Raw genomic sequence first — 26,661 nt, forward strand, 5'->3', positions numbered from 1 at the left:
CCCCCCCCCCTCCAACTTGATTGTTCTTCAGTGGCAAATGATCAGTGGCCAGCTAAAAGCCAGAAACAGGAAGAAATGGCCCACGAGGTTATTTTGTCAACAGCATCTGCATTGCGAAATATAAACGTGCTTGTGTTCTGTGTTGTGGAACGACGGCAAATACCGTATGCTCGGGATCGTCTCGACAGTTTTCTTATGTAACGTAATGCAAACTATGGGGGGGGGAGGTCTTATAATCGGGTAGATCTGTGAATTTATTGACATCTAGAGAATACGGTACAAAAATAATCGGTGGCTCGTAATCCAAGTAGCTGCGTGACGATATTGTATTGAATTTTGATGTAAAGCTTTCGTGACTGCAGGGATTCATATTCTTGTTTTTTCGGTAAAGTCACGTAGAAGGAAAATAATAAAATAAAATAAATATGCATTTTTATAGTTTTATATTATTTTATTATTTCCCTTCTACGTGACTTTACCGAAAGAACCAAGAATATGATATTGCATTGATATTGCAGTCATTTTGCTGCGAGTTTTGGGATGCGTTTTACTCTTAATTTACTTGATATAATATGGTAATAATACGTCAGTTGGTCTTACTATTCAGAGTACCTCTTACTCGGTAGAATACGGTAATAATACGTTAGACTTAGTGGGCCTTACTATTACGAGTACTTCATACTTGGTAGAATACGGTAATACGTCAGTGGGTCTTATTATTCTAAGTACCTCTTACTCGGTACAATACGGTAATACTACGTCAGTGCAGGCTGCGCACGCAAGCGGAGTGGGAAATCCAAGCGCCCCCCACCGCCACCACTCAGCCGCTCCCTCTTCCTCGTCCGGTTACAGTTCGCAATTTTTACAAACTCCAGTTTGAAACAAATATATATATTTGTTGTTGTTTACAGATAGTTAAACTAATATTTTTTTTGTTTAAAAGGGTATCCGTGTACATATTTTTTCTCTAATACCCCCTCCCCGTCGCCGTTAAATGTATTTGTTGTGAAATGATTAAAATTACGGGAGAGAGAAAAAAACCTCGCGACGCCCGAGCGCTGCGCGCGTGACGCCTGGGCCTGAAGTTGGGCAACCCCCTAACGCCCCCCCCGCTCCTTCATCCCCACCCTCCTTCACACCCCCCCCCACCTCATCATCTCCCCCCCACATCACTCCACCTCACCCCGCGTCATCCCCCCCCAACCACATCCCTTCTCATCTACCCCGCACCCCCCACCACCTCATCCCCCCCCCACCTCACCCCTCATCACCCCCACCACCTCATCACTCCCCCCCACCTCATCACTCCCCCCCACCTCATCACTCCCCCCACCTCATCACCCCCCCATCCACCTCACCCCCCCCCACCTCATCACGCTTCATCCCCCCCCAACCACATCCCTTCTCATCTACCCCCCCACCTCATCCCCCACCTCACCCCCCCACCGCCCCCCACCCATTACTGCCCCCCCCCCACCGCCCCCCACCTCACCCCCCCCATCACCGCCCCCACCTCACCCCCTACCCCTTCCTCACACAAATGGCGACGCCGAACCCAGGCAGCGCCTCGCAGCACAGCAGCACCAGCTTCCCCGGTAAAAAAACAAACACCCCCACCACACACACACACCGCTCTCTTCTCCACGCTCGCGAGCAGCTGGAGGTGTCGCAGTTGTGGTCATTTATTCCTAAACGCCCGCCTAGTTTCGGTTCGGGAAGCGGAGGGCCTCCCTCGTCCTCCCCCCTCCACCATCAATGGCCGGGGCAAGGCCCAAGGCTTTTTACGACGTCGCCTATTTCCTCTGCCGTGGGGAGCAGCGCCTTCCGCTGGGCAACGGAGGGGCCGCAGCATTGGGTCTTGACAGATGTTGTCTCTCCATCGCTGCATTAGTTTGACTGTGATGTTTTCACCGCAGTGCGTTCGTTACAACAAGTTACTCCGTTAGATTAATGTATTTTGCTATATCCTTTGTCGTTTTTCGACAATGACTATACTGTACATTACAGTATCCTGGATACAATTAGCTTAAGGACAGTGTCGAGATTAATGTCTTTCACGATTACAATGTTCGCTTCAGTATATGTGACGCTTATGTGTATCGTATCCATCCTGGTATACGGCAGTTTTACTATAGCGCTTCTGTACAATGCAGTTCCCTGCATACAATTGCTACAATAGGCTTACTTTTTACTGTGATATAATATAGCTGTTATACAACATCTTTACTCTATACAATACAGCACTGAATTACAATTACCTTACTGTAATGTACAGCATGTTTAATATAGCAGCTTTATCACATCCCAATCGCGGTAGACTTATGCCTACTATAGCAGATCGTATGTTCACTATCCTTTATGCAATCGCGTATCTACAATGTTTTTACCACATTGTTTTCGTTAGTGTTTACAACAATAGAATTGGTCTTTTTTTCTATAATCTTACGTAAATATCTTTGCTGCAGCATCTTTACTGGATACTGAATGATATATAACTGGAATTTACTACTACATGGGTTATACTTGTAATTATAATATTTTACCACAATATATGTATTGTACTTCTAGCCCTACCACAATGTTTATACCAATATTATTTCTAAAATGGTGCTACATCGCATTGAATGTAATTTTCCTACAATATCCTTATTAGAATGTACTACTACAGTGTATTTATTGTAATGTTAGTTTAAATGTATTGATTCCAGTCGATTCACGGTAAAAACATTATTTTTTACCATATTTCGCAATAGTTGTACTCTTACAGCGGAACTCCAACAAAAACAATCTGCCGTCCAATAATTCGCGAAGTCTTGCAATGTGCGGATTATATCCATTTGCCTTTCGGGAACCGATCCTGAAGTCCGCGAAAATTAACTCGGGATTTCTTGAGCTCGGAGTGGATTATTACATTTGTAATCCGCTGCTTGCCTTGACGGCAGCGCCCGTGGATTGTAATCTTCATTATAATTAATGTGCAATTCAAAGTCTTTATTTAATCCCTTCGCATTGAAAAGAGGCTACTGGATTTATTTTGCTAAAACGTTTTCCACCTTTCCTTCATCTATTCATCACTTTCGTCAACTTAAATATGCACCAAGGGTTTTGGTGCATTACCACGCGTAGGCCGTATGATGAGCAAAACGTTGCAATGGTCATCCATTTAGTTGCTTAATTACTCAAATTTCCCGCACCTCCGATTAGCACGATTGGCTACGTACGGTGCGAAAGAAGTTTAACATACGTACGTATAGTTTTATGACCAAGGTGCGACAAGATTCGACACGACTGCGGACGAACAAAACAACCCACATCGCAGGGGACACACAGCTGCATATTTTCACTGCGCCATCAGTGCAGTCAAACCAGCCATGGACAACGATTTAACAAAAACTACTTGGACCATGCAAATATTTAAAATGTACCTACTCTTCCTATTTAAACAAAATTAAAGTACATTGAATGGAGATCAAAATTGTTATGCATATGTTTTTGTTGCACACATACTGCCAATGCTGTAATCTGAAAGTCTGGCTCCATTTCAGATGTCACGATTTCCTGTAATTGTGAGCCTCTTGTATTATGTTTATCGTAAATTATATTTTGCTTTATGTTCTGGCCATACCATGGAGAGCCCTTTTATATTGCATCTATTGTTATTTTAGATTTCATGTCCTTGGGAATTTCAGACCGCATTCAATCTTGTTTAATATATATTGTGTAAATATCCTTATCCCTCGCCAATATAACAAACGCCTCTGCATCCTATGTGACCTGTAATGTTACATATTTAAGCACATGCTGCTAGCTATTCTAAAGTAGGTCACACATTCATCTTATATAACATATTGACGAATAAATATTGACAGTTTATTTATACCAAAGTTGATGTCCCCTGAAATTAGTATTCAAATTGGAACTGGTATTCAATGTAGCTGACAGAAACTACTTTTGACAGTTGAATGTCAATTATTATCCCTCAACCTTTTACTTTTGTATTTTTGAAATCTTGTAGAGTTAATCTTGTGGTGTGAAATTAATCGTGTGGTGTGAATGGTACGCTATGCAACTGAACGATTGAAGGTATTACAGGATATTTATAAGGGGGTGACTCATGAACAGATGGAAAGTAGTAAGCTTTAGAAACACCGCAGTTTTCCACATATATTTACCATCAGGCAAGGTGTGTTAGTAAATTGTATTTTTGTCAGTTATTACCGTGTGGGTTACTCCATTCGGTAGCCAAGCTAGGAGTTAACAGTTTTGTTTTAACAATGTCATCTGATATTCAGTTTCATTTTTTATAATACAGTATTTCAAAAATGGATACTGTAGGAAAAAGACATTTCTATGGTGAAAAGCAGGGTTCAAACGGCTGAACCTTGGACCCTAGAAGGTGTGACCTTTGAACCGGCCAGACGATCGTAAAATTGTGAAAGTACAGTCGTGAACATAACAAGGAGGAAAAACTTAAATTCAGCTGCGTATGTGGCAAGTGAACCGAACGTACAAAATTAAACTGTTTTTGAATTAATTGCATCAAATAAAATGTCAACTTTTGATTTAAAGCTTTCTTGACTGTAGGGATTCATATTCTTGGTTCTTTCGGTAAAGTCACGTAGAAGGGAAACAATAAAATAATAAAAATATAAAACAATAAAATTCTCAGGACGTTTCGTCTGCAACACAAGCAACACAAGCAATCATCATCATCTGCAACACAAGCAATCATCATCAGGTGTGAAATCCACAGCAAGAGATTTTATGTCAACTGTGAATATAAAATGAGTACAGTAGTGTGATATACCTGTTGTAATCTTCAAATATATCTGTAGAGTTTGCAGAGTAGGCGTTTCTGTCTGCAGTGGACTTGACAAATATCACAACATCCTTTACCGAGTTGTTTTATTTCAATATAATGACACCATTTTAATTTCCTGATTGCAACATGCTCTGTTGCTTGTATTTGGGCATGATTTCTGATTATATTTTATGTAGGCTGTTTATTCTTTCAAAAAGAAAGATTTTTGGCAGCTTTGGACATTTCATATGTTTTGTATATGTTTGCGCTCTAATGGCATTTGTATACATTACTATATGTTGAAAATTGTGCTGTGGAGCGAGCAGTGGTAAACAGTTAGTGTTCTCCATTATGAACCTGGTAACCCAAGTCCAATTCTCAGCCACAGGTAACATCAGTGGTAAGTGATATCAGAACCGGTCGTGTCCTTTCCCTCCACCAAGCTGCACTGACCAGCCTGGTGAAGTATGGTCAAAGAACCCCATGGCCAATATGAATGAATGGCTGGGATTTGTTTTAAATTCTATTAAAAAGTTCAAAACATAAATTAATCTACAATAGATGTATAATTGATCATAGATGTTTTATTAAATAAATGCATCTGCTTGTGCTTCTTCAATATGATTATACACAGCATATAATTCCAAAGTATCAGCCTGAAGTGGACATCAATGCACTACCATAACTTAAGCTTGTGCACATCATGTATCGGAGATGTTTGCATCGGTTATGTAAAATATAAATTGACTTTTTACAATTTGTATTATAAACCTGTTTGTGCTTGAATGCAGGTTTCTGTTCTCTCACAAGTGGTGGAGATGACGGAATCAAAGGTAGTAACAAATAAACTATAGAATTACTGCCCTGCATCACCAACCAATACAAATTACATTCTGGTTGATCCCGCAATGTTACCAAAAATACGCGTGTATGGAAGTTTGAAATAGAGTACGGTACTTTGCAAATGCATACTCTGACCTCGGTTGAATGGGATTTTATTTACCGTAACCTTGGCATAATGGGATGATTGTACTCAATGTTTTGTACTCGATATTAATGTGGAATGTATTGGTACATATGTCGTTTTAATTACGTGGTGTTATCGTATTATATTCAAATTGTGTTCACATTTGTATAACATTGAGCTAGGTGTGTGAATATAAAAATGTAACAATTACTTGTACTGTATTTGCACGTTTATACTTGCATGCACGTGGATTTAATCACTCGTTTTCCTTTAATATAGTGGAGCTAAATTTAGCATCCAAAATAGGTTTACACGAAGACTACGTGCAGATTCATTCAATTACTGTACAGCCATAAAACTATAAATCTATATAACTCAAGATTTGTAGTTATTAAATTAGTATTCCAATACCTAATTTGGGTTACGAATATACGGTACATATTTGTTCTTGTCGAAGATATGGCCGTTTTCGTGATCACCGATGTCATGTGAGCAAACCATTCTTTTAGGTGAAATGCTGCTCCAGCTGATATGTCGTTTCAGCTGAAAACCCGTGTGATTGTCCGTTCCATACAGTGACAAATTCCCACCGTGCAGCGGCAACTAAAGCAGGCAAAACGTGCACAAATGTGCAGAGTTGGTGTACATTACCTGTTTATCTGATGTTGTAAGATACATTACAATACTTTGGCCTTTTAAGTTGTTTTGTTTGCCTTGACTTGTACGTGCTTAATTTAAGATGCCAATGACAAAGTGTAATGCTTGGAGCTTTAAATACTGTTTTTTAATCATATTTATGATTAAAACATACTCTGGTCTGGAATACTGCTTTAACAGTGATATTTACTGTCGGAATATCAGTCACTCACTATTTTTTTTTATCTAAACAACTTAAATATGTTTTGATTTAAAGCTTTCGTGACTGCAGGGATTCATATTATTGGTTCTTTCTGTAAAGTCACGTAGAAGGGAAATAATCAAATAATAACTTCATTATATGCAGGATACATGGCGTTAACTTTATATTATCATTACATGTATCTGTGAAATGTTTTTACACATTTATGGAAGCTTACACAATGTATATTTATGTAAATAGGTCCTGTATGCAATCAGCAATGAGATTGAATACTGTGTACTGCATAGATGCCAATGGATGTTTATATGATGCTTTTGATATCCAAAGAAATGTCTGAAATGCATCCCAGGGCTGGGATGATTTTCATTTCAGGAAGTGGTCCAAAGAATGTTTTCTCTTTGGCAGGCATGAATGTTACTAACCGTATTTACCAATTGATGCTGTGTTGAATATAACAAAATGAATCGGTCTGGTTCTTATTTAAAATCTGCTCAATAGTTATGACTTTGCAAAGCAGAATAATGATATGCATTCTGATCATGTCTCGATGTGGTCACATGTAGATGTTTAACGAATTAAAATTATATTAAAATTGTAAATTGTATTCATATTCAGTATATTGTTAACATTTTTTTTCTTTTCCCCACAGCAAAAAGAAAGGCTCTCAAGCTCAACTTCGCAAACCCTCCATCCTGCAAAGCTGCACCAAAGATTATATTCAATCCTCAGCAAGTGGTTCCCAATAACCCTCACATGTGAGCTACATACTTTTATCTTGTTTCTAATTTAATTAATCTTAAATGTGTACAATATTATTACGTGTCCTAAGATTGGTAGAATGAGATCTGTTTGTTTAAAATTATATTTCACAATCAAATATGCTGCATTGTCTGCACTATATACGGTAATGAATAAGTGCTTTCTACAAAAATGAACTAGTTTTAACAAATTGCATGTGTTGCCTATGTAGTAAATTCCTCATTTATGAATGAACAAAGGCGCTCAAACAGTGGAAGTGTGCCACTAATGCAGAAATGTTCCTTGACAGTTTGTAATTTCTAGATTTTATGCGACTTGTTAATTTCACTCTGTTAACGGATGTGACTCAGCCTTTTTGTATTTGGCTGCCTGCCTCTACGAAGGTTCCATAGCTTGAAGAGGCGGTACATACCTGTGGTTTGGAATGGTATTTAGAGGGTCCTGAAAATTAATTAATAATTTGAAGTTTTCGTGACTGCAACGATTCGTACTCTTTGGTTCTTTCGGTAAAGTCACGTAGGTGAAAATAAAATAAAAAATCACGACTTTTCGGTATATGAATTTTCACACTCGAAATTCATACTTGGATTGCCATCGCTTTTTCCCCAGTGAAATTCAGTTTGTGTTTCCAACCAAAGCAAAACAATCTTTCTACATGTCACTGTTTTGAGAACTTTAAATATTGAGTTTGACAAAGATGTTTGTAATTGTGACGCTAGATTGGAGGGGCTAATTCCCCCAGGCTCCCTGTATACATTTAAGGCTGAATCAATTATTGTCCCTGTTCTCCCGTATGGAGAAGTTCTTGTTTCAAACAGGATCCGATTCCTCGACCTTGTGTCCCCAAGTCAAGCGCGCTACCCACTCTACCACCGAGGCAGGCATTATGTTTGGATAATTCATATGCGGTCAAGAATCAACAATAGATTATACAAGTTATAATTTCGTGCATGAATGCATTTCCTGCTTACCTTTTTTCTCTAAACTAACACCTTCATTGTATTTGATTGTTATTAACAAAATTACCAATTCCTGTTTCAGGGTCATTTGCAGAGTTGTAACGCTTGCGTTGTTGGTCATTTCAATGAATGAGATGGCGATTTTTTTTAAATGTTTGTATTTCTTCATCTTGCATAGTGAGCGACTGAGGACACACAGCATGGAGTCGGCAGGCAAGTTGAAGTTGTCGCCAGGGCAGCAGTACGATTTCACTGCGGATGACCTCAAAGATCTCGGTGAAATTGGCCGGGGAGCATATGGCTCTGTCAACAAGATGCAGCACAACCACAGTGCCCACATCATGGCTGTAAAGGTGAGTTGTGTTACAGATTTTTCTTTTTTGAATATTATTGTTTCCCCGCTTTTGCCTTTAGCTGTGTTGTTGTTAACAGCGTGGTGTCACTGTACATGCAGCGATCATGCATAAACAATGTTCTTTTAAGAATGTTGGCTGCAAGAATTTGCATTTAAAGTTGTATGTGGCTCTGGAACATGCAACTTTTTTCAAACCATTTAAAAAATTTAAATAAAATTACATGTAGGATAGTTGCACTGTTTAACTTTCAAGTTGTGTTTTTAATGTTGTTTATTGCATGACTGGTTAATGATTTACATGCTTCAAAATGTTTATCTAAACATCTCAAGCTACGTAAAAAATGTAAAAAAATGTATAGTCCTAAATTTCCAGTTTGCTGTTTCTCATTTGAAGCGAATCAGATCGACGGTGGATGAGAAAGAGCAGAAACAACTTCTGATGGATTTGGATGTTGTCATGAGCAGCGATTGCCCTTACATCGTACAATTCTTTGGAGCACTGTTCAGAGAGGTAAACTGGTTCTGTTTATATCTACATGATTTCAATGTATGTCAGCGTTTTCACACCTTGGGGATGCCTTTTGTGCTATTTAATACAATCAAACTAATGCATAATTCACAGCCCTTTGTTGATCCATTGGTGGGTGAAGGCCTTTCCCACAGTGCTGGCCATGGGGTTGTTTGACCATACTTGACTGTATGGTTTGGTGAAGGTGATGGACATGCCCAGAACCACTATAGATACCACTTGTCACTGATATTATCCTTAGGCGTGAATTGAACTCATGTTGCCAGTCATTGGGCAGGATGCCAACCACTGCACCACTTTCCTATCAACGAATAATACGGGAAGTTATTGTGATGAATGTATGGTATTTAAGTTATTATTTCTTCTTCAGGGAGACTGCTGGATCTGCATGGAACTCATGTCTACCTCGTTTGACAAGTTCTACAAATTTGTGTATTGCACATCAGACGATGTCATCCCAGAAGAAATATTGGGAAAAATAACACTGGCAGTAAGTTATATTAAATCATATTTTTTCTGTTAAATTACATAAAATGTAAATTTTTATTTAACTTTCGTGACTGCAGGAATTCATATTATTTGGTTCCTTCGGTAAAGTCACGTAGATATAATAATAAAAAATAAAGTTAAAAATAATAAAAAACACTAATGTAGACTTAGACTGTAGCCTGGTTATTAAGTTTGGTGAGTGTACTGGTAGTCTATAATGTGGACTAGCCTGGTTTTTAAGCTTGTGAACACTTGGGCTATGCCCATCTCTAAACCCTTATAAACAGTTTGCCTTTAGAGGCTACCCCCTCTATTCCTGATGACGACCGCTTGTGTTGCGATCGTAACATCGTGGTTATTGTTTTATTTTATTTTAATTCTTGAAAGAACCAATAATAAGTCTACATTATAGACTGCCAGTACGCTCACTCCGATTAAGAACCAGACTACAGTCTACATTAGTGTTTTTTTGTGTTGGTATTTTAATTTAATTTTTATAATTTTTATTTTTACTGGCTTTATTTATTATTATTTTTCTGTCTACGTGACTTTACCGAAAGAACCAAAGATTATGCATCAAATGTATTTCCTATTTTTCGTGGGTAACATGATTGACATGTTACGTTTTTTTAATGTAAATTATGAAAATGGAATAAGTAAGTTTGTACATATTCCATTTTCATGATTGAGTCAAAATGTAAATGTTTTATCCTCTCTGTAGACTGTAAAAGCACTCAACTACCTGAAGGAGAATCTGAAGATCATTCACCGAGGTTTGATAATCTTTCTTCCTCTTCTGATGCATGTTTGTAACGAACCATTTGAAACAAAAAATGCTTAGGAATAAAAAATGACGTGTCTGTAAATGCCAATAATTACGCATATATACAGTACAAGGAATATCAACGTATGTGGTATGTAATATAATTTTTCCAATATTTCTCTGCCAATGTGAATAGTTATTTAATGCTTTTTTCCCCTTGAAAATATAATATGCATTTAATAGTGTGTGGCTTGATTTATAATTGTTTGCACATTTTTGTTAATCAAGTGTTAATTAACACTAGTTAGTACATTTCTGTCACTTGTGCTCCATTAGAATGTAACATTCTATTGTGGCCTTTAAGGTCACATAGTCACACATCTATTCAGATGAGATTACATGTTTGATGTGTTATATAAAATATTCATACATTGAAAAGGGATTGCTGTCAGATATTATACTGCTGATTCAGAACATTGTTCGCTTGGTTCACATCAATAAACCAATAAACAGCGTAAAGCAGTTTTAACACGTAGTCTTATAACATTTCTCTATGGTAAAGCGTAAAGGAACCATAGCTTTTTTTCATATGGGCATTTAGAATATTTCTGTTTAACACTTTGAATTACCTAATCAAAATTACTTTAGGGTTACATTCAGATGTTTGGTTTACAGATAAATACAGCATTATCGCTGATAATGTTTTTCAGAAGTTTGTAAACAGGATTTCTTTTTTACAAATCGAGTGATTGACTTTATTTTTTTACCATTGCTGAATCTTTTAATCACATTTTTTTTGTATATGTCCCTTTCTCGCCTTAGATGTCAAACCTTCAAACATCCTTCTCGACCGCAGAGGCAACATCAAGCTGTGCGATTTTGGCATCAGTGGGCAGCTGGTGGATTCCATAGCCAAGACAAGAGATGCAGGCTGCAGACCCTACATGGCTGTGAGTCATAATAAAACATACTTTACATGTAGCGAGTTTGACTTGAGTACATACATCTAACCACACATCATCACGGGGCCTCCTTTGCCAGCACCAAAATATGAGAATAGGTTTTTCCCCTTTTATCTGGCAACAAAACTGGTGTTAAGATGTTAAAACACCAAACTGAAACCTTTTACAAGGAATCGTGTCTGCATTAACCACAATACTTGTGGTCAAAATCGAAAAATATGACATCAAACTAGTTAAGATTAGTTGAATGAATCCATGTGGAGGGAGTCCATGCACATGAATAACATTCCCTTGTCGTCTTTGGTATTTAGGCCACTGGTGTCATCCAGTGGCAGTGTTAATGGATACAGTAAAGTCAAGAGATTGAAATACTGGTATGATTCTAGATTTGAAGTTTTCGTGACTGCAAGGATCCATACTCTTTGGTTCTTTCGGTAAAGTCATGTAGATTAATAAAAAAAAAATCAAAATAACTAAATTAAATCACGACGTTTCGGAGGCAACACAAGCTTCCGTCATCAGGTGGAACAGCCACAGCAAAATTACTGTAGTGAGCACTATAGTAATTTTGTTGCCGAAACGTCGTGATTTAATTTAGTGGTTTTCATTTTTATTTTTCATCTACGTGACTTTACCGAAAGAACCAAAGAGTATACTGGTATGAGTAAACGTGGATTGCTCGGAATAACGTTTCACTTCGGGACTAGGATAACCATAAATGTCCAATGAAAGTCAAATGTTAAACAAACTTACTACGTCATGATTTTATTTATATAATAGATACATCGCTCAGGGATTACTACAATAAATAATATGCCCCTGCACCTGAATAATAGCACGATTGTGTAGTATTATTTTGTAGAATTAATAAAACAAACATTTCAGCATAATGCATGTGAACAATGCATGCAAAATTAATATCTACATTTAAAGAACAACTACTGAAATGCTTTTTTAAACGTATTCATGGTTATGACAAAGACTATTGTTGGCTTTGATTATTGTGAGGTTGTACAACATACTCACATGTAAATTGTCTTAATGGTCTTATAATTTATTTACCATTTTGGTTGGAGCAAGTCTCTTGAAATGTTGTCACATTGCTAGGTAATAATAATCGTTGGTGGATTTACTTTATAAAATGCTTATTATCCACAGTTGATAACAAAATAATTGTGCTCAAGTCATCTTAAAAAAAAATAGATTTTAAGTCTAAAAATAGATTACTAGTTAGAACGCACATTTTCCTTTTGTGGGAAGAAAATTCGCAGTAAAATGACCCTAAACATTGCGTATTAACATTAGTGTTTAATTTCCTCAAAAGATATTTCATTTTTTGTAAAGTGGTGACATTTTGCCAAGGTATTTCGCCTTTAGAATTCTTATTACTCTATCATCTGATGTCACTTGTGATTAATTAAATGTCTGGCTGCTCTGCCCCTGTTGAACTCTTGTACAAGCACTGATGTAATGTGCTAGGTTTAGACTTCCAGTCCCAAGGTTCCAAGCTAACGTCATCAATGGTGACATCATACCCTAATCTTGGATTATATAGGTATTTTCCCTGGTGGGTGACGTCAGGATAGGGCAGTTAAGAGCTGGTAAGCTCAGCGTTTAGGCATGCCTGGAATTGCCATTCATTTCATTTGACTGCTTACTGGGTGAGGTCATAGTAGGAGCTCGGTGTGTGCTCAGCACAACATTCCCCAGTTGTATCTATTGTTTTAAAATTAACATATTGGTATCGCATGTTATGTCAAATATTTTCTGCACATTTCAGCCTGAAAGAATCGATCCAAGCGCATCAAGACAAGGCTACGATGTTCGCTCAGATGTTTGGAGTTTAGGTATAACATTGGTAAGTCCATGTAGATTTTGGTGTCAACGTTGTCATCTTGAACAAAATATTTTATTTTTAAATAAAGCCTATAAAAAAAACAGGAAAGATTAAAATGTTGCTTACAAAAGAGTCAACATCTTCATTTGTGCATCATAATCGAGATTTGTATTGCCACTTAAGCCACTTTACTAGGTAGCATGATTTAAGTCAAATGTACATAATGTAATTTTTTTAAACAAAAGTTCACGTGCGTTTTAGAAATTAAAGTTTTATGTAGACTTATTTCACATTCGCATAGTTTCAACTTATAAAACATTTCAATTTCGAATGTTATGTAATCCACAGCTTATAGAATTACAGAGATTTTCACTAAATATGAAAGCATCTCAATATACATGTATGTGCCATTCAACCTATCCAATGCACTCCAAACTATCCGATTTACACGAAGCTCAAACAGTTTAAACCACTCAAATGGGTTTTTGAAACATCGATCATTCTAACAGTTAATACGGTTTCAGGTTACGATGTACACACTTCTTTGGCTAACGGTTATTTCCTGTGGTGACGGACAGATTGAACTGGCGACAGGGAAGTTTCCCTACCCGAAATGGAACAGCGTGTTTGACCAGTTGACCCAAGTGGTCAAGGGAGATCCCCCACAGCTATGTAACTCTGAGGAACGACAGTTCTCGGCTAGCTTCATCAACTTTGTCAACAGCTGGTAAATCAAGATGCTCGCTCACTCGCTCTCTTACATTCTTACCTGCTGCTTTGTACCATTACACAGTCGATCACCATCTCGCGAATGGTGGGGTTAAAGTGTGGGTACCCCCACCTCCTTTTTCAAGATGTCTGGCCAATGTGTCGGAGTAGGCCAGATGCCTTCTCGAGGGGGCTGTAAAGAGCTCCCTCTCATGGGGGGAGGACCCTTCCTCCAGCAGTGGTGTAATACACTTACGTGGGTTTCACCGTTACCTTTCATTGAACTCGTGACTTTATTCGTACCTTCAGTGGCCGCTATTCTTAGAACTTTTTTGTTTGTTACATGTAGCTAATATACAATCTTCATTAATTCTTAAACTTGTTTCTTTTTTGAAGCCTTACCAAGGACGAATCACGAAGACCAAAATACAGAGAGCTGCTGGTAAGTTTAAAATAACTCTTGTTAAATTTTCATTTAAAGCTTTCGTGACTGCAGGGATTCATCTTGGTACTTTCGGTAAAGTCACGTAGAAGGGAAATAATAAAATAAAATAAATACGTGACTTTACCGAAAGAACCAAGAAGAACTCTTGTTAATTTCCGTTTTGTATTTTGTGGCTTTCTCGAACGTCATTGACACGTGTTTTATCCGTACGACTGCAGAAACATCCGTTCATTCTGATGTACGAGAGCCGCAACGTGGATGTGGCTGTGTATTTCTGCAAGACCCTGGATCGGATGCCTCCTTCTCCTGTCTCACCCATGTACATCGACTGAATTGTCCTCGGTGTCTTTCAAGAGAAATCAGTACCAGGAAAAGGCCTTCCTCTTTCCCGTCATCCCAATCTATTCCCTGTGCAATAAGTCTGTGCAAAATTCATTTATTCACACACGGCCTCTGGAGATCCCAATCACAATGCAGCTAGTTAGTGTTTTGCGAATGTAGAATTCATTGTTCCTGGATATCCCTGTTTTTGTGCACACCTCACTGGACTATGCTAGTTGTAATGTCTCTTCACTTGGTGTGTATCCTATGTACCGTTATGGGTTACTATGAGCTTTGTCCGAGTCAATGTTATTTAGGGCTATTAATTCTCTAAATTCATTGGTGAAGTTAATCAACCTATTGATTATTGAATAATGCAGCCAATTTAATGTATGTAAACAAATATTTAACTACATCATTCAATATTTTCTGCTAGGTAAAAATGCGTTCAGCTTTCCCGATGCAAAAGTGTGTTAGAAAACTGCTTGTGAAATGTTTTTAAACCTCATCACTTTTCCTAAATGGATTAGAAGAAAAATCCTGCAATCCCAATACATGTTCATCACCTTAAGCAAGAAAAAAGTGCTGTTAGCATGTGTTGCAGTTTTAAATGCTTCCAGTTCGGCTGTTTAAAAATATTAACTTAAATTATTAACTATTTAACAAAGGTTTGGGCTCAACAGTTGGAAATGTGCTGTGTAAGAAGTGAACACTTGGGAAGTAATTATATGGATTATTCCTGATATTTCATGACTACAAACTTATTTTTCTGCATACTTAAAGAACCACTGATCATAAAACACCATGTTGACTTTGTTATTTTTGTTAATACCAAAAAAATACTTTTAAAAAAATCTACATTACATAGTAATTACCTAAGTTTTTTTCTGTGTAACATAACATACTAACTTTAAACACGGGGGTAGATATTTTAACATGTCACATTATAAATTAAGGTTAATGTTCTTATTGTGTGTTTCATCTGGTCCTTCCATACAGCAGTGAATCAGACCAAATATTAGACAAATGTAATGTGTAGAGGTGTTGCAGCATCTTGGCTTAGTTGAACTAAGGCAGACACATTTCTCGAAGGCAAATTTATTTGACAACATTTAAAATAGGGTTTTAATAAGAGTAAATGATTTCTTTCAGTTTATCTGAAATGCTGTATGCCTGTGTATTTTGATTTTTTTCCCTCACTGTCTCATAGAGGTTTTTAAATATCACTATTGTTTTGTTTAAATTATGTAATATTACTTTCAGGTTTATTGAAAATAAGAGTTTTTATTTTAAAACACGTGGAAGAGTTGCATTTGTCGTGTTTCACTAACGCTACACAGTTGGGTTGTATAATAATGATAATAAACAAAAATAGATAATGTTTCATGTAAGATATTTGGATACTGTGAAATCCAATGAGTATTCTGCTTTGACATGGCTTTCAAAACTCTGCTCCAACCTTTAAGGCAATGGAAAGTATCAAACGTGTAAACCGATGCTGCATTCTCTACATGTGTTTGTGTTGTAGATGTGAACTTGTTCTGAGCCCCTGTCTATTAGAAACCTGTACAGTGCCTGCTTGGTTGTGTTCCGTACGTTTTAGGCATATCGTGTCTTTGGTTCTGAACTCTGCATTTATTTTGTTGGAAAAGTGGACTGACACTTGCAACATGTATCTGCAGCAATGCCAGATACTCGCCGTGTGTTCATTGCAAGTTACATTTACTCTTCTACTGGCTTGTACATAGTGATGTAATAAAATTGGGAAATGGTTTAAAACAATCTTGTAGTCGTTTGATAATGTTCAACATTTCATTTTATGCAAGTTCTCCAATGTGCAGTGATATATCTTGAAGGCAGAATAAATAGTGGGGATAGCCTTCATTGTGGGGATGTCTTGGATACTGCAAATAATGTGAGTAAATTAATGTTTACATTCTATTCATATTTACATAGAAAATTAACACTTAAATACTTGAAATATTTACAGTGTAATTACAAATTTGCTCTTCAATTTAATATGAATCATTCTCTGGAGGTGGAAAGCCGAAAATGTTTTCTTAGCATTTACCCTGATTGGTTGCATCCTTTTTAACACGGATTTGCTCAACACACCAGTGGGCTGTACTCGTAACGAATTGGCATGTTCTATTTACGTGACCACCTTACTAATTGGATGTCGGTTGGTGGCAGGTTTATCGACACATTTACGCAATTTAACCCCAAAAACCTCTTGGATGGTTGTATCCTGGCAACAAATCCAAGCGAATCACCTAAAGTTGGGATGAGACCTTCTAAGAGCATCGATATAGCAAACTTTTAAAATAACACATGCGGGCTTTTTTTACTTTTCCCATGAAAGAGAAATGCAACCATTCAAAATACATTTCATATTACCGACTAAAACAATAATTAATAACAGCTATATATCTACGAAGGTAGAAGCTCGGTAAACGTGGGACGGTGAACCAAATAACCAACGTGCCAACAATTCCAACCCACATGTCAACGTTGGCCCAACGTTAGACGCTTTACCGGGAGGCTTTTGTTGCAGGGTCGACACGAACATGTGCGCATACATCTCAAAGTAGAACATAACTTACCAGAGAGTACAGAACGGCACAGGTCAACGCTCAACTGCAACCTCCGACGTACTGTTAACAATTGTCGAAGCATGATTTGTAATATTTTATTTTATCAATTTTTTTTCCAACATTGAAAACAAAATGTTTTTGTACGGTATACCTAGATATCAATCTATTTTTCGTTTACCCATCGCCAAGTTCTATGGAAGAATGGACAAAAAAGTTGGTTAATCTGCCCGAGGGCTCGCTATTGCAAAACAACAGAGACATGGCTCTAATATGCCGCTGCATCACACAACACTCAAATCAACATGGGTGCTTAATTCCCCATCATATGAACTGGCAATTTAACAGTGAATCATTCTGTGATGTAACCTATATCCCTTTCTGATGTGTGCTCGGGTCGTTAGCACGTGGTGTTCAAAAAGCGCTTTATAGCTCATCGGATTCCTCCGGTATAAATGAATATTCTCGATTCTGTTCGGTATATTGTCCGATGCTTTCTTTGCTCCATGTATCCGGCATTTTAACCCGAAAACGCATTTGGAAGAAGCTGCACGGCGAAAACGCGACAACCCGAGTAAGAAAGCCCATTGTTCAGATTTTGGCACAAGTGATTTACCACTGAACAATGAACAATATCGAAAAGCGATGCCAATGTGGATACGTCTATTGTGGCCGCGGATGTACTGTACAACGATAGGAAACGAAACACTGTACTGCAGTAAAAGTTGAGCTCGGTGGAAACTGATGATGAATTGTATGGTTATATACTCTAGTTCTTTCGGTAAAGTCACGTAGGTATAAAATAAAATAAATAAAATCACGTTTCGATTGCAGGTTCTACCGCTCACACACACATGTACACACATACCCACATTCATAATAGTCACTCGTAAAAATGATAATCTCATTAGCCCCTCTGTTTGACATCAATCAATGCACTCTATGTGCAGATTCATATTGATCAATATTCATCAAAACACTCGCGGAGGGGGGGGGGGAAGCAATTGGCCCTGATTTGAATGCAGACGCAGTCAAAATAATAATAATAATGTTGATACTGTCACAATTAACTTTTGCTCAAAGTCGTTTGGGATTTAACTTTTGTATTTCGTTAGTATCTAAATTCTGCACGTGCCAAGAGGCTGAAATAATATTTGAACTTGCACAAATGATCTTCAAACTAAACTCTGTTTATTCAGTCCTTGGGATATATATTAACTTTAAAGGGCATCTTGATGTTTACAATCGCTGGCTCAATTTAGCATTCAAATTACTCTATTGTTTGCTCTATAATGTGGACCACTGGCTGTCTCTTGGGAGCAGTACAAACAGCGGTAAAGGTGCAGCCCTGAAATTGCTCACGATTAGCACGGTTGGCTACGTACGGAGCGAAAGAAGTTCAACAAACATACATCCAAGAGAGAGCTCAATAGAGCCCCTCTAGAGCAGTGGTTCTTCTTATCCTGGGGTACATCTGGCACCCCCTGGGAGTGCGAGGTGCCCTTTTCTAGGGGTGTGAGACATGGCACGATTTTTTTCAGCAGGTAAATAAATAATCGAAATACAAATTAAGTGCGGGCACGTAAGTTACAACTACATTTTCTTTAATCAAATCGATGCACTTATTACCATGATACGTGTTTTAACGATTGCGAACTAGGGGGGGGGGGGGGGGTGCAAGGCTGGAGTAAAGGTTAAGAACTACTGATCGAGAGGATATCCTAGTAACACATTGCCAACGTTGAGGCAACCTTGGCAATGTGGCTAGAACGCTGGGCCCAAATTTTCATGTCGGCTGGGGATTTTACCAGACCCTTACACGCAGTGCCGGATTAAGTTAGCGCGGGGCCTGTGGCATATGTTATGAAGGGGCCCTAAATAAATAAAAAACACATACATATTAAAACACTAATTTTTACCTTGCATAGTAAATTGTAGTTTTTCATTTTCTATACAGCCAGATAATGCGACAAATCGCTAACCTTGAACACCCAGTCGTTCATCAAAGTTGAAGGCAGTGTAGTACTACAGTAATCGAGCAAGTGCACAATCACCGAACCGGAATTGATAGCTTGGAAGCATTTAGCGCGGGGCCCTTGAAAGTGCGGGACCCGTAGCTACTACATGTGTAGTAGCTACATGTGCAGTAGCTACTACATACTACATGTGTAGCTACTTTTGCTACGAGGATAATGCAGCACTGTTCACACACTATCCAGACGCCTTGAATGCCCTTCGTGGTCACCTGCCCTCCACGTTGCTTCTCCCCCGTCCTCCATCCTGCACTCCCATCGCAACCTCGCCTCGCACTGCACCACCCCAGGGCAATCCCAATCGACAACTCAAACAGGCGCAGTCACGCACAAGAATGAGTCGGTGGGTGTCAAGAAGAACGCGAGTTCGGTGGCTGCTGCGGCGGCCTCGCGTCTCTGCCAGGCTGTGCCCGTGTGACCTTTATTCGAGTTCACTGGCACGCGAACCCTCGAAAGTCCCCCATGGAACTCCTCCGTACGAGGTTACACGTTACGAAATCGCGGGTGTAAGGGGCCGTCCATAAATGACGTCACGCGATCACAAGTCAGACCCCCCCCTCAAATATGACGTCACAAAGCTCTGCCCCCTCCCCCCAAAAGAAAACATGCTTCAAATCGCTTTTAACTATTGTCATTGTAATGCGTTTACACTATGAGATCTCTTTTACCAGTGGCAAAATATAATTGTAGGTTTTTACCCTTTTAACTGGTACAAAACTGACACCTTTATTCAAGGCATCATGTTTGCAATGACCACAACACAAGTAGTCAATAAAGCAAACAAAAAGAAGCAACTCTGATAAGGATAATAATATGCACTGTCCTTGAAGTTGATTGGCCCACACCCGAGACGACTTTCTTTAGAGCCTAGTCCCCATTGGTGTAGGGCCAGATGACACCAGAAGGCGTACAACTCAAAAACAGTGCAATATCAGAGTATTGGGAGTTCGGGGTAAACATTTACACTTACCCCGAACTCTCAATACTCTGATATTGCACTGTTTTTGAGTTGTACGCCTTCTGGTGTCATCTGGCCCTACACCAATGGGGACTAGGCTCTAAAGAAAGCCGTCTCGGGTGTGGGCCAATCAACTTCAAGGACAGTGCATATTATTATCCTTATCAGAGTTGCTTCTTTTTGTTTGCTTTATTGACTACTTGTGTTGTGGTCATTGCAAACATGATGCCTTGAATAAAGGTGTCAGTTTTGTACCAGTTAAAAGGGTAAAAACCTACAATTATATTGTAGTGCGTGTTAAATGTGGCGCTGCACTCTGATGTTGCAGGAGAAAACATTTATTGAAAAGTCTATTTAATTAAGTAGACCGTGTTGTCTATATTTATTTTAAAGTTGCGCATTTTGATGTGACGTCACATTTCTCACCCCCCCCCCCTCGTCACACATCGTCACAAATGTCTGACCCCCCCCCCTAGGTGCGTGACGTCATTTATGGACGGCCCTTAAGATAAAACGAAAACAAAAATTGCAGCCCCCGCTCGCTCACGTCACGGCTGGCGGAAGGCCCGCGAGAGGGCGCTCGCGAGTGTATTTGGTCTACTCTTCCACGTTGGCCAGACGTCTTGGGGAAATGTGGGGATTCATATTCTTAGGTGTTTTCGGTAAAGTCACGTAGGTAAAAATTGTTTTAATAAAAGTAAAAAAAAATATATAATGAAAATCACGACGTTTCGGAGGCTACACAAGCTTCCGTCTTCAGGTGTGTTGCCTCCGAAACGTCGTGATTTTTATTTTATTTTTATTTTACTTTTATTAAAAATATTTTTACCTACGTGACTTTACCAAAAAAACCTAAGAATATGAATCCTTGCAGTCACGAAAGCTTCAAATCTAGAAAAAAATGTGGGGAGTAGACACCACCCCCCCCACGCGTTTACACTCCACCACGAGCGAGCCGCCGATACGCACTCTGTGTGTGCGCGTTCTACACTGCTGGGCGTACACAGAGAGGTCGGAGGAGTTGAGAACACGTGCCACCCCATCAGTTTAACTGGCCCATTGCATGGAGAGATGGAACGGGCAGCCTCTGTCTGGATTGCAACGCGCAGCGTGGGCCACGAACACGCAGGGAAGCGTTCCCGATAGGGGGCGGCAATGCTCCGCGTTTGACATTGTAGGAATCTTATTTTGAATCACTTCCCCCACAGAAACAACACACGAATGTGGATGTATGTTACGCATTGGCTCGTACAATTGAGAACGTTAACACAAAGCAGTTTCAAAGACAATGCATGGATTATAATCAGTGTGTGTTTGTTTGCATGTTCAACACGAGTACGTGTGGTTAATGCATCCCTTTTTATAGTCTGCAGGCAATTCGCTGGTTATCTGTGCACGGTAGCAAAATAGGCTTCCTTATTGTAATACAGTAGTATAGAATACTGCACACTCATTGTTATAATTCAGTACAATAGTTGATTGTGTGTCCTGAGAAGTTTAGTTCTTAATTTCCGGAATTGGGTGGCGTATTGTGTTTTTTTACAGTGTAATTTATCGTTTACCTAGCTACGGCCATAACATGTTACATTAGATTTCGATTTAAAGCTTTCGTGACTGCAGGGATTCATCTTCTTGGTTCTTCCGGTAACGTCACATAGAAGGAAAATAATAAAATAATAAAAATAAAACATAATAAAATAATTCTCACGACGTTTCGGCCACAACGCAAGCAGCCGTCTTCAGGTGGAGAACAGGTCTGTCGAGAAGGCAGAGTCTGACATTAGCGCACGTTTCTTCTTCATTTATAATCACACGAGGCACCTGTTCCCGTTGAGAGGCACGATCTCATCGTGTCGACTCAGGAAGTTCCTGCCACCAAGCGCCAACATTTGTGGGCCTCACCAGAGAGTGTGACACCCGGTCTCTGCGACATGGCCAGTGATATTTAAAAGTCAGCCTCGAGCTACCCGCAGTCGCCTTACAAGGTAAGGAGGCTTCGCGGGTCTCCCACTAAGCTGGCTAATTGGAACTGGGTGGGGGGCTGTGCAGCAACTTTGACATATGTTGCACCCCCACTCTCTCTACGAGACAAGCGTTGTAGCCCCCATCATTGATTGCATTGGGGTTATGTTTTCCATAGTAAAGTTTTTTTTTTAGGTTCGATCGCGTAAATATATAAACGTGTCGTTAAACCCGCCACCACCTGACACAGCCAACGAGTAAGGGTTGTCACGTAAACAGAACGTGCCAATTCGTCACTAGTACAACACGCCGGTGTGTTGGAGCACCAAGCCACAACATTTACAATCTGAGTACGACGTTTCGCCAGTAATTACAACTAGCTTCATCAGGCGACAACCAGATTTGTGGGGAAGTCCACCTGTTTCGTTTCTTATATAGAGGCGTGGATGTGGTGGCCACGTTTCTGCGTTCTTGTGCAAAGTGGGGGGGGGGGGAGATTAATGAGTCAACGTATATTACACTATGTAACACAATTTTTGTTCCTGGGTAGTAAGTGTTATTTTGTAATTGCTTATGCCTAAAAAGGATAGAAAATGGCTATTATTCCCCAAAAACTTGAAATGTACCTATATTCAATGAGAAAACGGGCAGATTTGTGTCTTTTCGTTCACATATAGTCAGAAAAAGCAACATATAAATAAAAATTAACATGTATTTATACTAAAGTAATACAAACATTACTACAAAAGATTTAGAAGTGAGTAGCTTTTCGAGATTTACGATTATACTGTAAATCACTTTCACGAATCAGCCCCCAAATGTAGTCTCCCATCATGTTCTCGTTATACTGTCCTTGGTAGCGGCGTTCAAAGTCCAGTATATCCTGGTGGAAGCGCTCGCCTTGCTCCTCCGAGTACGTTCCCATGAGCATCAAGGATATGGACTTTGAGGGACATCCTACAGCCTATTGTGCCGTAGTTCTTAATCAGAGTCGCAACCAGCTCCACATAGTTTTCGATCTTGTGATTTCCCAGGAAGCCACGAACCACTGCGACAAAGCTGTTCCAAGCCACTTTATTCTTACTATTGAGCTTCTTGGGGAATTCATTGCACTCCAGGATCTTCTTTATCTGTGGTCCGACGAAGACACCGGCTTTGACCTTTGCCTCAGACAGCTTAGGGAATAATTCTTGAAGGTACTTGAAGGCTGCCAACTCCTAATCTACAGCTCTGACAAATTGTTTCATAAGGCCCAATTTTATGTGCAGTGGTGGCATCAGCACCTTCCGGGGGTCCACCAGTGTCTCCCACTTGACGTTGTTCCTCTCCACAGAGAACTCGGTCCGCTGTGGCCAGTCCCACCTGTGGTAGTGCGCCTTGGTGTCCCTGCTGTCCCAAAGGCAAAGATAGCAGGGAAACTTGGTAAAACCGCCTTGGAGACCCATCAGGAATGCCACCATTTTGAAGTCTCCTATGACTTTCCAGCCGTACTCATCATACTTCAAGGCGTCCAGCAAGGTCTTGATGCTGCTGTAATCCTCTTTGAGGTGCACCGAGTGAGCCAGGGGAAGAGACGGGTACTTGTTACCATTATAGAGCAGCACGACTTTGAGCCTCCTGGATGAGCTGTCAATGAAGAGGCGCCACTCATTCTGGTTACAGGCAATTCCGATTGCCTCGAACAGACTGGTCACATTGTGGCAGAAGCATAGCCCATCTTAACAGGTGAAGAAACTGCAAAATGGTTGGTGACGCTTCCTCTGATCTGCGACTTGCACACTTTTATCCAACAAGTTCCACTGCTTGAGTCTAGATGTCAAAAGCTCGGCATTGGAGTTAGTGAGACCAAGATCTCTGATCAAGTCGTTGAGGTCTTGTTGGTTGGGGTAGTATGGGTTTCTCTCCTCAGCTCCACCTCTGAAATTGTCATTTGGATCTACAACTTCTTCCTCGCTCTCTGACTTGCTGCTCTCTTCTAAAGACGGCTGCTTTCTCTCCGGAGGAGTGGGTACGGGGAGCTCATGGCAGTGTGGCACCAGGGAGATTGATGAAGGAAGGTCTGGATACGTGATAGCAGGTGCATTCTTGCCAGTCCGACGTGTGGAAGGGTCCACCATGCAGAAGTAGCAGTTGCTTGAGTGGTCAGTGGGTTCCCGCCAAATTCTTGGGATAGCGAACTTCATGTCTCTCTTTTCCCCTCCGTACCATCCTATAAAAATACATTTATTTCACCCATGACTAATGTGTAAGAGATTATCGCAAGATTTTTCATATATGATATATTTTTTAAATAACATTGAAAATTGTAAAACATTTTCAAATTAAAAACTTTTACAATTTTCAAAATTGTAAATAGTTTCATAACATAAAATTCCGAGCAACAATTGTCCATCTTACCTTCCAGAGTTTTTCGCAATCTCTCTATTCTTTAGGGACATTGCAACTTTGTTTATAATTGCAAAACTTGTTGTTTTGCAAAAAGCCCTCCAACCTAATGTCTTCTTCCTATTGTTTTATACAGCTTATCGTCCATCAATAACACGCCAAGGTACACACACCCTGATGTGTTCCCCGGCCGTGCTCTGCGAACTCATATCGATTGTTCAGTGGATTCGTTTGAACTCGACTTGTTTTGCTGAAGCCCACTTACTTTTCTTCAAATAAAAATCAAATGTGATGTCTTTACTTCACAACTCTGCAGCGATCTTTTTCAAGCTGTTCCCACCGCCTCCGCGACTGGGAGACCATAAACACTGCCCTTGTTCGCCTCCGCTGGTCCGTCCATCAAAGCAATTCGTCCACGTGGATTGGGCGCATAATGCTGCTTCATGCGCTTGAACCTTGTGGACAATTATGGAAGTTTTTTTTAAAATGTGCATTACGCAGAAGTGCAGTGCTTACACCCGGTCCAAACGATCATATCAATCGTGTCGTTGACCTAAAATATTTTTTTTACATTTTTATTTTTATTACTAATAATATGCTGGGGTCCCCCTGAATGCATAATGCCCAAACTCTGGTGGCACTTTGCTCTTATTTAGTAAATTGGAAAACATATGGAAGGAAGGACAAGATCAAAAAGCTCGCATAATGCGTATGCATAACAATGTTTAACAACGTTTTTTTTGTTCCTGGGTAGCAAGTGTTATTTCCTAATTGTTATTTCCTAACACCTGTTTTATTGCCACAAAGGGTAAAAGCTATATACTTATTGTTCATACTTTAACACTGGCAAAAAAGTCCCAGGACATTGTGTATATGTACCTGCAGTAGCATTTATCTTGGACGTTGACGAAGAGAATAGCAGGAAAGGTGAAACACGTGCAGGGAAGTGTGCACGTGTGCATGCTTGCAATAACACCCAGAGAAAGACAAACACAAGGCTGAGAGAATATATTCGAGTAAAAGACACCGTATTTATTTTTAAGAAAAAATAAGCGGGCTTTGGGGGTTGAACGCCGCTATTATGAATTATGGCTGGCGGTCGAGATTAATGGTGGAATAGCAGCTAATTTGCGGTTGACACCTCAGAGTATACCCACCGTGGAGATGGAGTGATGAATTGTGGCAGCACAAGATCATGAGAGCTTGGGAGGGGGAGGGGCATTCAGCCATCGGTGGATTGCTCATGGCTGATTATGGCGATGACATTAAGAACACCGTGTGTGACACGCAGGCTTAGTTAACAAACTTATGGCTTAAAATTGGCCCGAATAATATGGCCTTGGTTCATTGACCCTGCTGCTTCAAGCCCCGCAAGCCAGTCATCCTCCCGGCCCTTTGCCAAGTATGGGGCCTACTTGGCCACTTTCCACCGGCCCTAGTTTCTGCTTGGCTGCTGGCCCTGGTCGACTGCTTGCCCTGGCCTCCGTTCAGCCCCCATAAATCTGGTTCTTGGACATGCGGCCAGCTGAGGTCTCTCTGCTCCCTTTGTCTCGACCATAACAACGATTCCATAGAGCACAAACCATCACCTCGCAAACTCCGGTCTTCCCGCAGCGGATTTTCACTGGCCTATCGAACAAAGATTGAATATGACGTCACAAAGCTCTGCCCCCCCCCCCCCAAATAAAACATGCTTCAAATCGCATTAAACTATTGTCATTGGAGTGCGTATTTAATGTGGCGCTACACTCTGATGTTGTAGGAGAAAACATTTATTAAAAAGTCAATTCAATTAAGTAGAACGTGTTGTCTATATTTTTATTTAAAGTTGCGCATTTTGATGTGACATCACATTTCACATTTCTCACCTCCCCCCCTCGTCACACATCGTCACAAATGTCTGACCCTCCCCCCCCTTGCTGCGTGACGTCATTTATGGACGGCCCCTTTTGTCAGAAATTACAGATGTGATTATAAT

General features: G+C 39.8%; 1 protein-coding gene across 3 annotated transcripts; it reads left to right on the forward strand.

Moving 5' to 3' along the window:
- Positions 1–1,499: 1,499 nt before the first annotated feature.
- On the forward strand, positions 1,500–16,530 carry MAP2K4 (mitogen-activated protein kinase kinase 4). Of its 3 annotated transcripts, none has more exons than XM_078862703.1 (13): positions 1,500–1,595; positions 5,593–5,634; positions 7,277–7,382; positions 8,186–8,263; positions 8,524–8,698; positions 9,095–9,211; positions 9,600–9,719; positions 10,440–10,491; positions 11,304–11,431; positions 13,224–13,301; positions 13,859–14,007; positions 14,385–14,430; positions 14,652–16,530. In XM_078862703.1, exons 1-13 carry the CDS (start codon positions 1,541–1,543, stop codon positions 14,763–14,765), a joined length of 1,260 nt encoding a protein of 419 aa, XP_078718829.1. In that variant the 5' UTR covers positions 1,500–1,540; the 3' UTR covers positions 14,766–16,530. The 3 variants fall into 3 exon arrangements, with proteins under 3 accessions (XP_078718829.1, XP_078718839.1, XP_078718849.1); XM_078862713.1 differs by having other exon boundaries at positions 8,189–8,263; XM_078862723.1 differs by lacking the exon at positions 5,593–5,634 and having other exon boundaries at positions 1,504–1,595.
- The last annotated feature ends 10,131 nt before the right edge of the window (positions 16,531–26,661 follow it).

Source organism: Lampetra fluviatilis, chromosome 1 (genome assembly GCF_964198595.1).
Source record: "Lampetra fluviatilis chromosome 1, kcLamFluv1.1, whole genome shotgun sequence".
Lineage (NCBI taxonomy): Eukaryota > Metazoa > Chordata > Hyperoartia > Petromyzontiformes > Petromyzontidae > Lampetra > Lampetra fluviatilis.

Coding starts and splice junctions, on each gene's coding strand:
- MAP2K4 (XM_078862703.1), top strand. CDS start 1,541: ATGGCGACGCCGAACCCAGGCAGCGCCTCGCAGCACAGCAGCACCAGC. Junction 7,383..8,185: donor GTTCCCAATAACCCTCACAT/GTGAGCTACATA, acceptor TCCCGTATGGAG/AAGTTCTTGTTTCAAACAGG. Junction 14,431..14,651: donor CAAAATACAGAGAGCTGCTG/GTAAGTTTAAAA, acceptor GTACGACTGCAG/AAACATCCGTTCATTCTGAT.